This window comes from Papio anubis, chromosome 2 (genome assembly GCF_008728515.1).
Source record: "Papio anubis isolate 15944 chromosome 2, Panubis1.0, whole genome shotgun sequence".
Lineage (NCBI taxonomy): Eukaryota > Metazoa > Chordata > Mammalia > Primates > Cercopithecidae > Papio > Papio anubis.
The window spans coordinates 67,226,303-67,242,576 of NC_044977.1; the positions used below are offsets into that span (position 1 = coordinate 67,226,303).

General features: G+C 40.4%; 1 protein-coding gene across 2 annotated transcripts in view; it reads left to right on the top strand.

The window, feature by feature from the left end:
- SHQ1 (SHQ1, H/ACA ribonucleoprotein assembly factor) overlaps window positions 1-16,274 on the top strand; it is a 107,044-nt gene that overhangs the window by 6,961 nt on the left and 83,809 nt on the right. For both annotated transcript variants that reach the window (XM_003894183.5, XM_021934231.2), the window contains 2 exons: window positions 308-462; window positions 6,614-6,726. In XM_003894183.5, coding sequence (XP_003894232.1) covers window positions 308-462; window positions 6,614-6,726 — 268 coding nt within the window. The remainder of the gene's footprint in view (window positions 1-307; window positions 463-6,613; window positions 6,727-16,274) is intronic.

Below are 16,274 nucleotides of genomic sequence, written 5' to 3' on the forward strand. Positions count from 1 at the left end.
ATATAGGTCATACAGTATGTGTTGTTTTTGTCTGGCTGCTTTCCCTTAACATTATTTTTGTGAGATTTATTCATATTCTGGCTGAGATTCATTTGCTTTCATTGCTATGTAATATTCCATTGTATGAATATACCACATTTTTGGTTCTTTTTTTTTTTTTTGCTATCGTGAATAGCGGAGCTATGAATATTCTTGTACGTGTCTTTTGGTACATCTGTGTGGGCATTTTTTCCTATACTTTTTCTTCCCCTAGTTGTGCTTAAGTCCAATACTTAAAAAAAATTAAATTAAAATTTAACACGTTCAGATGCTTCTGAGATTCCTGAGGAAGTTGATGACGATGAAGAATTTGATTGGGAAATTGAGCAGACACCCTATGAAGAGGTATCAGAAAGTGCTTTGAATCCGCAGTGCCACTATGGATTTGGAAACTTAAGATCAGGAGTGTTTCAGCGGTTACAGGTATGTTGTCTTTCTGAAAGATCTTGATCTATAGGATTTTTCCATTTGGATATTTTAATTTCAGTTATGCTTATACTCAGTAGTTTTTAAAAGTAATATTACAGGAGGTGATTGTATTTAAGCACTTAGCACAGCTAAAGTACATAGATGTTCATTCCCTTCCATATCATTGGCTGTTCTGCCTAACTGTACTGTTCTTACAGACGCCCCGTGGCTTTCTTTTTTCTCCCCTTTATTCCGTATTCTAGACATGAAGTTTCCAAAGTGCGAAGCAGAACTCTTCTCTCATACTTCCTGCAAAGCTTTATGTTTTATACTTCTGAAAAATGTGATCATGTACTTACAGCATGATGTCTCTTCTCTTCTGTATATACATGAAATAGAATGTTCCTGGTGAGAGTGAGATTATGTGTTTTGATCAAATTGTCTAATTCTTGGTGTGTAGTAGGCACCATTGTCTGTTTATTCTTTTTTTTTTTGAGACGGAGTCTTACCCCGTCGCCAAGGCTGGAGTGCAGTGCAGTGGCGCGATCTCGGCTGATGGCAACCTCTGCCTCTCAGGTTCAAGCAATTCTCCTGCCTCAGCCTCCTGAGTAGCTGGGATTACAGGTGCCCACCACCACGCCCAGCTAGTTTTTTGTATTTTTAGCAAAGATGGAGTTTTACCATGTTGGCCAGGATGGTCTCAAACTTGAGCAATTTGCCTGCCTTGGCCTCTCAAAGTTCTGGGATTACAGGCATGAGCCACTGTGCCCAGCCCATTGTTTATTCTTTTTTTTTTTTTTTTAAGACAGAGTCTCACTTTGCTGGAGTGCAGTGGCATGATCTTGGCTCACTGCGACCTCTGCCTCCTAGGTCCAAGCGATTCTCCGGCCTCAGCCTCCCAAGTAGCTGGGCTTACAGGTGCGCATCACCACGCCTGGCTAATTTTTCTATTTTTAGTAGAGATGGAGTTTTGCCATGTTGGCCAAATTAGCCGGATGTGGTGGTGCATGTAATCCCAGCAGTTTGGGAGGCCGAGGCGGGAGGATCATGAGGTCAGGAGATCGAGACCATCCTGGCTAACATAGTGATACCCTGTCTCTACTAAAAATACAAAAAATTAGCCAGGCATAGTGGCACCTGCCTGTAGACCCGGCTACTCGGGAGGCTGAGGCAGGAAAATCCCTTGAACCCAGGAGGCGGAGGTTGCAGTGAGCTGAGATCGTGCCACTGCATTCCAGCCTTGGCGACAGAGCGAGACTCTGTCTCAAAAAACAAAACAAAACCTGTTTAGAATGTGGTTTATTATCGTAAGACATATTTGAATTTACCAAGGAGAGGGAAAAGACCCAGGTTCTGGTCCTGCTCCTGCCTATGTTTAGGTTTGGGATACCAGGCCAGTTATTTGACCACAAGTAAGTTTTGTCTCCTCTTTTGGAAAGTGGGGATAAATTTGCCCACCTACTTTATAAGGCTGTCTTGAAAATTTAAAAAGAGAATGCATGTGAAAAGTCTTTGGAAAGTGTAGAATGCTGTAAAGACTCCTGCCCTTGAAAAATATAAAATGCTCTCAAAATTCCTTAAAGGGAACAAAATTGAGATTTACTTAGGAGCAAATAATGCTGATAAAATAGCCTTCCTTCTAAAAACTTAGGTGTTTTTCTGCTGAGTTGTAGTCTGCCCATATTCTCTGCTTGATCACAATCGCTGGTGATCTCAGAGGTAATTAGAATAGTCAGTTTTGTCTGTAGCAGGAACGACAGTGAATGGACCTCAGTTGTTTGGCCAAGAGATAGTTTGTGGTCAGGCTGTTTGGGGCTTGCCAATCTAACGCTATACATGAATGATAATGAATGTCACACGACTAAGTACAGATTTTACATTTAGATTAGAAGTGCTTCTTGAGGCCAGGGGTTTGTTACTTAATTGTTGCTGCTGTTTACGGAAAATCCTTTTGAAGGATTTCTGACACGTTGCTGAGATGTTGCAGGAATGCCATAATGTGAACCTAGAACGAGTCCCTTTTAGGTCAGAAATTCTTGTATCTTGAAAATGTTCACTTAATAAATAATTTAATTTTTTTTTTTTTTTTTAAAGCTGCTATACTTTCTATCTTTTTGGATGTCTTAACTAATGTGTCAAATACCTGGATATTTATTAGTTAGGTTAAAAACATTAAATATTAACCAATATAGTTCACTCCTGTCTAATCCCTTTTTGTTTACATCCCTCTATTTCCCATCAGAAATAAACCACTGTGGCTGCGCGTGGTGGCTCATGCCTGTAATCCCAGCAATTTGGGAGGGTGAGGCAGGCGGGTCAGGAGTTCGAGACCAGTCTAGCCAACATGGTGAAACCCTGTCTCTACTTAAAAATACAAAAATCAGCTGAGCATGGTAGCGCATGCCTATAATCCCAGCTATTTGGGAGGCTGGCAGGAGAATCGCTTGAACCCAGGAGGTAGAGGTTGCAGTGAGCCGAGATTGCGCCACTGAACTCCATCCAGTCTGGGTGACAGAGTGAGACTAAATCTCAGGGGGGAAAAAAAAAAAGGAAAAAAAGGGAAATGAACCACTGAATGTAATGTTTATTATTCTAAGCATTTAAAATGGCTTAATTGTCTAAAATCATTAAACTCTTCTTCAAATTTTAATTGCATGAGCATTGTTTCTCTAAACAATTTGAATGCATATTCCCTAATGTAGGGGAAAAACGGCTGAGCATCTGGGAAAACTCTAAGGGTTTTATAAAGTGAATAGTATACTACTTATAGTATAGGTTTATAACCCCATATGTGGAATGCTGGGATCACACAAAGTTCTGAAAACTAAAAGTTTTAAAATATTTAATTTGATGGCAAAACTTAACCTGAAATGATACAGGTTTTTAAATCCCACTTAGTGTACATATTCAAAACTTCCTTGTAGAAGTAGCGTTTGGATATGGGCGCTGCCCCAGACATCTTAGAGGGTATTATGTAAAATATGGTGTGCGCGCCATGTTACCTTTCCAAACTCTGAGTGAATCCTGAAGCTCACCTTGCTCCAGGGGATTTGGATAGCACTGTGCTGAGTGCTTTGTGTGCAGCAACCAGACTTTTTCAGAAATCAAGTGTAAACCCAAGATTCCAAAAATTCAAATGTATCCTCTTGAAGGTATTAAGGTAGATATGTTTTATGAAATATTGCCACAGAAATCTTGCATAATTGGTTAATTACTTGTAGAGTTCTTCTGCATTCACAGCTGCTCTGTTTATGGCAGCTGTAACAAGTGGTTCAAAACTGAGTGATCATGTGAGGTTAATAATGTGACCCTATTTCTGTGAGTAAAGCAGCTAGAAGAAACTGAAATGATGATCACAAATAAGATATTTTAGAACATCTCTTCTAATTTAAAATGATTTTGAAAACTTCACCATTTTCTCAAATACTATTTTCGCACAAGTTTATTTTTTCTAGTTCTGCCCGTAGATGAAGAGATGTCCATACAGCTTCATTAACTATTCATATCAGTATTTTTACAGCTTTTTCCTCCCTCCATAGATGAAAAATGGCTTTTTTTTGTTTCTAAGAATAAGAGCAATACAGATTTATTATAAAAATATAATACAAAGAAGAAAGTAAAAAAATTCATAATTTCAACTCAGGGATCTTTTCTTCATTGAATAATTTAGCCCTTTACAGAAGTCTTTCACATTTTTTGCCTCCAACTTTTTTTTTTTTTTTCCCTGAGACGGAGTCTTGCTCTGTCGCCCAGGCTGGAGTGCAGTGGCGCAATCTCAGCTCACTGCAGGCTCCACCTCCTGGGTTCACACCATTCTCCTGCCTCAGCCTCCTCAGTAGCTGGGATTACAGGTTCCCACCACCATGCCTGGCTAATATTTTGGTAATTTTTAGTACAGACGGGGTTTCACCGTGTTAGCTAGGATGGTCTCGATCTCCTGACCTCATGATCCACCCACCTTGGCCTCCCAAAATGCTGGGATTACAGGTGTGAGCCACCGCACCTGGCCTGCCTCCAACTTTTTAGGCAGGATTTGCTTGTAAACTTCTATATTTTATACTGATAATAAGAAAATAAAATATTTTTGCTGAAACAAATTCTCTGAACATTCCTCCCTCTACTCCCCATACACAGAGATACACGCTCCCTACCCCTAGTCTTTTTTTCCTTTCTGAAATTGCTGCCAGCCACCAGGGTGCCTTTGGAAAACTGCCCTGGCTGCTCAAAGTCAGGACTTCACAACAAGCTTCTGGCAGTGGTGGCTGCCAGCAGCAACAATCCTAGAGTCTTTGGGCGCCAACCCAGCAAGCTCCTGGGACTGCTGCTGCCAGCGCCTCAGGACGCCAGGCTTGCTGGCCCTGTCCTTTTGGCTACACGGGGACCTGAGGCCATTGTTTCCAGGAGACCCACTAGCCGGATGTGTTCACTGTTCTTTATTTTCTCTCTGGATTGTCTCTGCCTAACCTATGCGTAAACTTCCGTAAGCCTAATTTAAATCCTACATGACCTTTTTTTGGCAATATCTGTCTTTAAATAGCTGTAGTAACTAGTGGCCATAGCAGTTGTTTAAAAGAAAAAGGAACCTTTTTTTCCGGCTGTAGTTGAACACTTCTCATCCTCTTTCTTCCGTTTGGTTGATTGATGCCTTCTACTTCTAAACCCCAAGCTACCTTTGCTTTTAGTTTGTTTCTGTTTCTTTTTAGGGTCCAGTTTGAACAGGGCTGCTGCATGTGACTGTGCATAGAACAAGCCTGGGTGGGGCTTGCACTGCCATAGAACACTCACGTTCTGCTGTGTACATGTTGCATGACTGTATGTGGAGGCCCTGAATCTGGAGGCCAGGGGGAAGAGGAGAGAGGAAAAGAGCTGCTTTATTTTATTTTATTTTATTTTTTGAGACGGAGTCTCGCTTTGTCGCCCAGGCTGGAGTGCAGTGGCATGATGTTGGCTCACTGCAAGCTCCGCCTCCTGGGTTTATGCCATTCTCCTGCTTCAGCCTCCCGTGTAACTGGGACTACAGGCACCTGCCACCATGCCCGGCTAATTTTTGGTATTTTTAGTAGAGACGAGGTTTCACCATGTTAGCCAGGATGGTCTCGATCTTCTGACCTCGTGATCCGCTTGCCTTGGCCTCCCAGAGTGCTGGGATTATAGGCATGAGCCTATAATCTCTCTCTCTCTCTCTTCCTCTCTCTCTCTTCCTCTCTCTCTCTCATAGAGTCTGGCTCTGTCGCCCAGGCTGGAGTGCAGGGGCATGATCTTGGCTCACTGCAGCCTCCATCTCCTGGGCTCAAGCCATCCTCCCACCTCCGCCTCTCGAGTAACTGGGACTACCAGCGTGAGCCACCACACCTGGCTAATTTTTGTATATTTTGTAGAGATGGGGTTTCGCCGTGTTGCCCAGGGTAGTTTGAATACCTGGACTCAAGCAGTCTACCCGCCTTGGCCTCCCAAAGTGCTTGGATTACAGGTGTGAGCCATCACGCTCAGCTTGTATGTAGTCTTTTACAGGATCTGAAATCTGAAATGATCCAAAATCTAAAACTTTTTGAGCACAAACATGGCCCTCAAAGGAAATACTCTTTGGAGCATTTCGCATTTGGGATTATTGGAATAGGCCTGATGAACTGGTATAATGCAGGTATTCCAGAATTTAGAAATATTCAAGATCCAAAACACTGTGACCCCAAGCATTTTGTATAAGGGATATTGTCTGTATGGTAATGCTTCTTTAGGCCAGCTGAGCTAGACTATAGGAAGAAAGAAGAGACTATGTGTAGATGTCTGAAAATCAAGCCACTCTACGTTAATAACTTTCAAATATCTAGGTGTAAATGGGGAAATGGATGTTGAGTTAAGTGTTCCTACTTGCTTGTAGGGGTTTATTCCATTCTGTTTTTTATGTTAAACTTTTATAGCCTTAATATCTGTCAGTCAGCTTGCTTGTTGTAAGGATTAAATGAGATAAGTTATGAGAAAGATCTCACAGGGCCTACCAAGTAGTAGGTGCTTAAACATTTGTTGGATTTGAATCTAAATGTCACAGGTGGCATCATGGTTTACTGATCAGTTAGGTTCTTCCTGTGCTTTGGCATTTTGTATAAAATTTGAGTTTTAAATGCTAAAAATAGGAGATAGCAATTATTTCTTTTCTGGGTGTCCTCAGGATGAATTGAGTGATGTTATTGATATTAAGAATCCAGATTTCACCCCTGCAGCTGAACGAAGACAGAAGCGCCTGGCTGCTGAGCTGGCCAAGTTTGATCCTGATCATTATCTGTGAGTAATGAGGTTTTTGAGGATTAAATAATTTACTTGACATTTATTTTAAAATTTTTGAGTATCTTTTTAACTCTGCTAGGGATGTGCGTTTTGGATTCTAGAAACTATTGAAGACTGAAGACCTTAATGGACGTTTCAATTAACCTACAACTGTTGTATCTCTGTAGTCTTTGTAAGATGTTGCCTCTTATATCTCAAGTTTTTCATCTTAGCAACAGAGAACTCTTCTAACATACTTTTTAGTTTTTTTCTTGCCAGGCTTAAAAATATAATACTGAGGCCGGGCGTGGTGGCTCACGCTTGTAATCCCAGCACTTTGGGAGGCCGAGACGGGCGGATCACAAGATCAGGAGATTGAGACCATCCTGGCTAACACGCTGAAACCCTGTCTCTACTAAAAAAATACAAAAAAAACTAGCCGGGCGTGGTGGCGGGCACCTGTAGTCCCAGCTACTAGGGAGGCTGAGGCAGGAGAATGGCGTAAACCCGGGAGGTGGAGCTTGCAGTGAGCCGAGATTGCGCCACTGCACTCCAGCCTGGGCGACAGAGCGAGACTCCGTCTCAAAAATATATATATACATAATACTGAATTCATGAGACTATTACACTTCTTTTAAGTAAGCTTTTGGTTGTGATTAACGGTATGCATAAGTGAAAGTATGTTTCAGTTTCTTTAAGAATTTGAATGTACCTGTACCATATTTCTTGGCTGATCCCAGGATCTTCCTAATGCTTTCATCCACTAGCTCTTGTAATCAATGATATGTTTCCAGTGAACAAGTAACTGTACTTTGTGGTAGAGTATAAATAGAATTTAATTTGAAGTTTTGCTGTATTTCCCACTGGCATTAATTGTGTTTTTGGCTATAATGTGTCTCCATCAGGCTTACATTTGCGTAAAGAACTTATCTAATTAACAGATAGGTACATGATGACTTGAGAGATTGTGATACCTCCCCCTGGCCAGGATAGCAGCATTTCTTCCAAGGATTGTTGCTTGACCTCTCTTGGACACGTGGCTCTATTAGGATGCATGGAGAATGAGTGTTTTAAGTTGATGTAGACCTCAATTATTATTCTGGGTCAAGATTTTTTTAGCTTACATATATAGCTATAATCATTGTATCTCATTATATTGGTATAGTACCTGCAGCTTATAAAGTGCGCTCATGTAATTATTCAGTTTTCACAACAGATGAGGAGAGGAGGTTAAGGGACTTGCTCAAGGTCACACTACTACTAAGTGGCTTGGCCAAGACTTGAAAAGAGTCTCTCCATTTGTCATTTTGTATATCCTTTTCATGTACACTATTTCAGTTTAACTGCTGTAGCTCTTGTGATTAACATTCTATCTCCTGTGACACAGTAGGATACTAATTGGAATGGCAGGGATATATCTTGTGATGTGCAAATGGAATGAGTGATGTGTAATGATAAATGGTTGAACTGTTTAACATCCTAAGGGAAACTGGGTAAGAGCAGGGGATGTTACATTTTGGAGGACATCTGAGAGATTGAACTCCATTTACATTGCTATTTCTAATTACCTTTATTGCTCCAATTGTGGTTTTAAAGGTCCACTGAAGAGTAATTTGAAGAAACCCATTTAAAATCATGTTGAATATTTAAAGTAGAAATTTCATTGTCAGCAAATTTCTCAGGCTAGCATAAAAACAGAGGGAGCTTTACAAGACTGAAATTTCAAGTGGGAGGGAGCTTAATTAGAAGAACTGCCTATCTCCTCTCTTCTAAAACTAGAAGAATAACTATGGCCTGAGAGAATTAGGAAATTGGAATTTATAGTTAGCAGTGTGATATTATAAGCAGCCCTTATTTTTCTCCGTCTTCTGTGTGTTTTTATCCAGAAGCTCATTTTCTTTAATGCTATGCATGAAATATTCTTTCCACTTCTCAAAGAACAGTTCTTACAGGAATGGTTTAAATTTAGTTATGGGCTAAGTGAGGAGAGTGGGAGTCATGAGGTAAAGATTCTTTGTGACTTTTCTGATAGCAGTAAGACTTTGGCTCAGTGTAATTTTTGTGTTACTACTCATTATTAGCTGACTGACTCATCCAAATGTGTTAATATGATATGAAATGCAACTAAAATTCTTTTAAATTTTTAACTAAAAATTCTTTCTTTAGCTTAGTGCTTTTTTCTTGTTGTTAGTGGTTAAAACAGTGGAGGAAAAAAGGCTCACTTTAAATTACCATCTACCATGCAGATAATACATTGTAATATACACATGTAATACATAATGTATGTAATATTAGCATAATATTACCTGACTCACCCAAATGTATTAATATTAAATGAAATGCAACTAAAATGCTTTTAAATTTTTAATTAAAATTTTTTTAGCTCAGTGCTTTTTTTGTTGTTGTTAGTGGTTAGAATAGTGGAGAAAAAAAGGCTCACTTTAAATTACTATCACCGTGTAGATAATACATTATAATATACACTTGTAACACATAATGTATATATTAGCATAATCAATAATGTATATAATATTACCTATTTGTAAGTTGTTTGACTTTGTCTTTACAAGTCATAGTGTTTCCTCATGTTGTCAGGATTTGGGGGGCTTTAGGAAAACGAATTTTAATTTCAGCCTAAGCAGAACACAGTGAAGTCAATTGATTGTAAAGAAAAATTTATACATTTCAAAGGCATATATATGATTTTAGATTGTTATTTAAAAGTCTTTTATTGTAAAATCTGGATGTTATTTAGGTATAATCTGTTTTTTTTTTTTTTTTTGGCATGTTTTGCAGCCCACTACAGTGATCGGCATATCATAGACGATCCATAAATGTTTATTGTTTTTTATTATCCATTTCTTACTTGTAATTCCTTTGGGTTATTAGTTTTACACTAAAATATGTTGACAGCATCTTGAAACATTTTTTTTTTTATTATACTTTAAGTTCTAGGGTACATGTGCACAACATGAAGGTGTGTTACGTATGTATACATGTGCCATGTTGGTGTGCTGCACCCATTAACTCGTCATTTACATTAGGTATATGTCCTAATACTATGCCTCCCCCCTCCCCTACTCCATGACAGGCCCTGGTGTGTGATGTTCCGCTTCCTGTGTCCAAGTGATCTCATTATTCAGTTCCTACCTATGAGTGAGAACATGCGGTGTTTGGTTTTCTGTTCTTGTGATAGTTTGCTGAGAATGATGGTTTCCAGCTGCATCCGTGTCCCTACAAAGGACACGAACTCATCCTTTTTTATGGCTGCATAGTATTCCATGGTATATATGTGCCACATTTTCTAATCCGGTCTATCACTGATGGACATTTGGGTTGGTTCCAAGTCTTTGCTATTGTGAATAGTGCTGCAGTAAACATACGTGTGCATGTGTCTTTATAGCAGCATGATTTATAATCCTTTGGGTATATACCCAATAATGGGATGGCTAGGTCAAATGGTATTTCTAATTCTAGATCCTTGAGGAATCGCCACACTGTCTTCCACAATGGTTGAACTAGTTTACAGTCCCACCAACAGAATAAAAGTGTTCCTATTTCTCCACATCCTCTCCAGCACTTGTTATTTCCTGACTTTTTAATGATCTCCATTCTGACTGGTGTGAGATGGTATCTCATTGTGGTTTTCATTTGCATTTCTCTGATGGCCAGTGATGTTGAGCATTTTTTCATGTGTCTGTTGGCTGCATAAATGTCTTCTTTTGAGAAGTGTCTGTTCATATCCTTTGCCCACTTTTTGATGAGGTTTTTTTTTCTTGTAAATTTGTTTAAGTTCTTTGTAGATTCTGGATATTAGCCCTTTGTCAGATGAGTAGATTGCAAAATTTTTCTCCTATTCTATAGGTTGCCTGTTCACTCTGATGGTAGTTTCTTTTGCTGTGCAGAAGCTCTTTAGTTTGATTAGATCCCATTTGTCAATTTTGGCTTTTGTTGCCATTGCTTTTGGTGTTTTATACATGAAGTCCTTGCGCATGCCTATGTCCTGAATGGTATTGCCTAGATTTTCTTCTAGGGTTTTTATGGTTTTACGTCTAACATTTAAGTCTTTAATCCATCTTGAATTAATTTTTGTATAAGGTGTAAGGAAGGGATCTAGTTTCAGCTTTCTACATATGGTTAGCCAGTTTTTCCAGCACCATTTATTAAATAGAGAATCCTGTCCCCATTTCTTGTTTTTGTCAGGTTTGTCAAAGATCAGATGGTTGTAGATGTGTGGTATTATTTCTGAGGGCTCTGTTCTGTTCCATTGGTCTATACTTCTGTTTTGGTACCAGTACCGTGCTGTTTTGGTTACTGTAGCTTTGTAGTATAGTTTGAAGTCAGGTAGCATGGTGCCTCCAGCTTTGTTCTTTTGGCTTAGGATTGTCTTGGCAATGTGAGCTCTTTTTTGGTTCCATATGAACTTTAAAGTAGTTTTTTCCAATTCTGTGAAGAAAGTCATTGGTAGCTTGATGGGGATGGCATTGAATCTATAAATTACCTTGGGCAGTATGGCCATTTTCATGATATTGATTCTTCCTATCCATGAACATGGAATGTTCTTCCAATTGTTTGTGTCCTCTTTTATTTTGTTGTGCAGTGGTTTGTAGTTCTCCTTGAAGAGGTCCTTCACATCCCTTGCAAGTTGAATTCCTAGGTATTTTATTCTCTTTGAAGCAATTGTGAATGGGAGTTCACTCATGATTTGGCTCTGTGTTTGTCTTTTATTGGTGCATAAGAATGCTTGTGATTTTTGCACACTGATTTTGTTGGTATCTTGAGACTTTGCCGAAGTTGCTTAAGAGATTTTGGGCTGAGACGATGGGGTTTTCTAAATATACAATCATGTCATCTGCAAATAGGGACGGTTTGACGTCCTCTTTTCCTAATGAATACCCTTTATTTATTTCTCCTGCCTGATTGCCCTGGCAAGAGCTTCCAACACTATGTTGAATAGGAGTGGTGAGAGAGGACATCTCTGTCTTGTGCCAGTTTTCAAAGGGAATGCTTCCAGTTTTTGCCCATTCAGTATGATATTGGCTGTGGGTTTGTCATAAATAGCTCTTATTATTTTGAGATACGTCCCATCAATACCTAATTTATTGAGAGTTTTTAGCATGAAGGGCTGTTGAATTTTGTCAAAGGCCTTTTCTGCATCTATTGAGATAATCATGTGGTTTTTGCCTTTGGTTCTGTTTATACGATGGATTACGTTTATTGATTTTTATTGATTTGTGTATGTTGAACCAGCCTTGCATCCCGGGGATGAAGCCCACTTGGTTATGGTGGATAAGCTTCTTGATGTGCTGCTGGATTCAGTTTGCCAGTATTTTATTGAGGATTTTCGCATCGATGTTCATCAGGGATATTGGTCTAAAATTCTTTTTTTTATTGTTGTGTCTCTGCCAGGCTTTGGTATCAGGATGATGCTGGCCTCATAAAATGAGTTAGGGAGGATTCTCTCTTTTTCTGTTGATTGGAATAGTTTCAGAATGAATGGTACCAGCTCCTCCTTGTACCTCTGGTAGAATTCGGCTGTGAATCCGTCTGGTCCTGGACTTTTTTTGGTTGGTAGGCTATTAATTATTGCTTCAATTTCAGAGCCTGTTGGTCTATTCAGGGATTCAACTTCTTCCTGGTTTAGTCTTGGGAGAGTGTATGTGTCCAGGAATTTATCCATTTCTTCTAGATTTTCTAGTTTATTTGCGTAGAGGTGTTTATAGTATTCTCTGATGGTAGTTTGTATTTCTGTGGGATCGGTGGTGATATCCCCTTTATCATTTTTTATTGCATCTATTTGATTCTTCTCTCTTTTCTTTATTAGTCTTGCTGGCGGCCTATCAATTTTGTTGATCTTTTCAAAAAACCAGGTCCTGGATTCATTGATTTTTTGGGGGGTTTTTTGTGTCTCTATCTCCTTCAGTTCTGCTCTGATCTTAGTTATTTCTTGCCTTCTGCTAGCTTTTGAATGTGTTTGCTCTTGCTTCTCTAGTTCTTTTAATTGTGATGTTAGGGTGTCAATTTTAGATCTTTCCTGCTTTCTCTTGTGGGCATTTTAGTGCTATAAATTTCCCTCTACACACTGCTTTAAATGTGTCCCAGAGATTCTGGTATGTTGTGTCTTTGTTCTCGTTGGTTTCAAAGAACATCTTTATTTCTGCCTTCATTTCGTTATGTACCCAGTAGTCATTCAGGAGCAGGTTATTCAGTTTCCATGTAGTTGAGTGGTTTTGAGTGAGTTTCTTAATCCTCAATTCTAGTTTGATTGCAGTGTGGTCTGAGAGACAGTTTCTTATAATTTCTGTTCTTTTACATTTGCTGAGGAGTGCTTTACTTCCGACTATGTGGTCAGTTTTGGAGTAAGTGCGACATGGTGCTGAGAAGAATGTCTATTCTGTTGATTTGGGGTGGAGAGTTCTGTAGATGTTTATTAGGTCTGCTTGGCGCAGAGCTGAGTTCAAGTCCTGGATATCCTTGTTAACCTTCTGTCTTGTTGATCTGTCTAATGTTGACAGTGGGGTGTTAAAGTCTCCCATTATTATTGTGTGGGAATCTAAGTCTCTTTGTAGGTCTCTAAGGACTTGCTTTATGAATCTGGGTGCTCCTGTATTGGGTGCATATGTATTTAGGATAGTTAGTTCTTCTTGTTGAATTGATCCCTTTACCTTTATGTAATGGCCTTCTTTGTCTCTTTTGATTTTTGTTGGTTTAAAGTCTGTTTTATCAGAGACTAGGATTGTAGCTCCTGCCTTTTTTTGTTTTCCATTTGCTTGGTAGATCTTCCTCCATCCCTTTATTTTGAGCTTATGTGTGTCTCTGCATGTGAGATGTGTCTCCTGAATACAGCACACTGGTGGGTCTTGACTCTATCCAATTTGCCGGTCTGTGTCTTTTAATTGGGGCATTTAGCCCATTTACATTTAAAGTTAACATTGTTATGTGTGTATTTGATCCTGTCATTATGATGTTAGCTGGTTATTTTGCTCATTAGTTGATGCAATTTCTTCCTAGCATCGAGGGTCTTTACAATTTGGCATGTTTTTGCAGTGGCTGGTACCTGTTGTTCTTTCCTATGTTTAGTGCTTCCTTCAGGAGCTCTTGTAGGGCAGGCCTGGTGGTGACAAAATCTCTCAGCATTTGCTTGTCTGTAAAGGATTTTATTTCTCCTTCACTTATGAAGCTTAGTTTGGCTGGATATGAAATTCTGGGTTGAAAATTCTTTTCTTTAAGAATGTTGCATATTGGCCCCCACTCTCTTCTGGCTTATAGAGTTTCTGCCAAGAGATCAGCTGTTAGTCTGATGGGCTTCCCTTTGTGGGTAACCTGACCTTTCTCTCTGGCTAACCTTAACATTTTTTCCTTCATTTCAACTTTGGTGAATCTGACAATTATGTGTCTTGGAGTTGCTCTTCTCGAGGAGTACCTTTGTGATGTTCTCTGTATTTCCTGAATTTGAATGTTGGCCTGCCTTGCTAGGTTGGGGAAGTTCTCCTGGATAATATCCTGCAGAGTGTTTTCCAGCTTGGTTCCATTCTCCCCGTCACTTTCAGGTACACCAATCAGACGTAAATTTGGTCTTTTCACAGAGTCCCATATTTCTTGGAGGCTTTGTTTGTTTCTTTTTACTCTTTTTTCTCTAAACTTCTCTTCTTGGTTCATTTCATTTATTTGATTTTCAATCACTGATACCCTTTTCCAGTTGATCGAATCAGCTACTGAAGCTTGTGCATTTGTTATGTAGTTCTTGTGCCATGGTTTTCGGCTCCATCAGGACATTTAAGGTCTTCTCTACGCTGTTTGTTCTAGTTAGCCATTCACCTAATGTTTTTTCAAGGTTTTTAGCTTCTTTGCGATGAGTTTGAACTTCCTCCTTTAGCTTAGATAAGTTTGATCTTCTGAAGCCTCCTCTCAACTCATCAAAGTCATTCTCCGTCCAGCTTTGTTCCATTGCTGGCGAGGAGCTGCGTTCCTTTGGAGGGGGAGAGGTGCTCTGATTTTTAGAATTTTCAGCTTTTCTGCTCTGTTTTTTTCCCCATCTTTGTGGTTTTATCTACCTTTGATATTTGATAATGGTGACGTACAGATGGGATTTTGGTGTGGACGTCCTTTCTGTTTGTTAGTTTTCCTTTTAACAGTCAGGACCCTCAGCTGCATGTCTGTTGGAGTTTGCTAGAGGTCCACTCCAGATCCTGTTTGCCTGGGTATCAGCAGCAGAGGCTGCAGAACAGCGAATATTGCTGAACAGCAAATGTTGCTGCCTAATTGTTCCTCTGGAAGCTTTGTCTCAGAGGGGTACCCGGCCATGTGAGGTGTCAGTCTGACCCTACTGGGGGCTGCCTCCCAATTAGGCTACTCAGGGGTCAGGGACCAACTTGAGGAGGCAGTCTGCCCATCTCACATCTCAAAACCTGTGCTGGGAGAACCGCTACTCTCTTCAAAGCTGTCAGACAGGGACATTTAAGTCTGCAGAGGTTTCTGCTGCCTTTTGTTTGGCTATGCCCTGCCCCCAAAGGTGGAGTCTACAGAGGCAGGCAGGCCTCCTTGAGCTGCGGTGGACTCCACCCAGTTCCTGGTGGCTTTGTTTACCTACTCAAGCCTCAGCAATGGTGGGTGCCCTTCCGCCAGCCTTGCTGCTGCCTTGCAGTTCGATCTCAGACTGCTTAGCTAGCAATGAGCAAGGCTCCATGAGCGTGGGACGCTCCGAGCCAAACTCGGGGATATAATCTCCTGGTGTGCCATTTGCTAAGACTGTTGGAAAAGCGCAGTATTAGGGTGGGAGTGACCCGATTTTCCAGGTGCTGTCTGTCACAGTTTCCCTTGGCTAGGAAAAGGGAATTCCCTGACCCCTTGGGCTTCCCGGGTGAGAGATGCCTCACCCTGCTTTGGCTTATGCTCGGTGGGCTGCACCCACTGTCCTGCACCCACTGTCCAACAAACCCCAGTGAGATAAACCTGGTACCTCAGTTGGAAATGCAGAAATCACCTGTCTTCTGTGTCGCTCACGCTGGGAGCTGTAGACTGGAGCTGTTCCTATTTGGCCATCATGGAACCACCCTCTTGAAGCATTTGTTTTTTTTTTTTTTTTTTTTTTTTAGACGGTGTCTCGTTCTGTTGCCCAGGCTGGAGTGCATTGGCCGGCTCTCAGCTCACTGCAAGCTCCGCCTCCTGGGTTTATGCCATTCTCCTGCCTCAGCCTCCCGAGTAGCTGGGACTACAGGCGCCCGCCACTGCGCCCAGCTAATTTTTTGTATTTTTTAGTAGAGACGGGGTTTCACTGTGTTAGCCAGGATGGTCTCGATCCCCTGACATCGTGATCTGCCCATCTCGGCCTACCAAAGTGCTGGGATTACAGGCTTGAGCCACTGTGCCCGGTCCAGCATTTCTTAATAGTCATTCCTCATTGCTTATTATTATATCCAAGTATTCATATTTCTCTTGCTGATAATGTTTGGTTTTCTTCTTCCCCAATAGTTTTTAAATTGTTGGCATACATTTTACATTAATAAGTTCTTAAAATCTTGCCTCTTTCTTTGGAAGGAAGCACAAGAATTTAGTCAGTGTTCTAA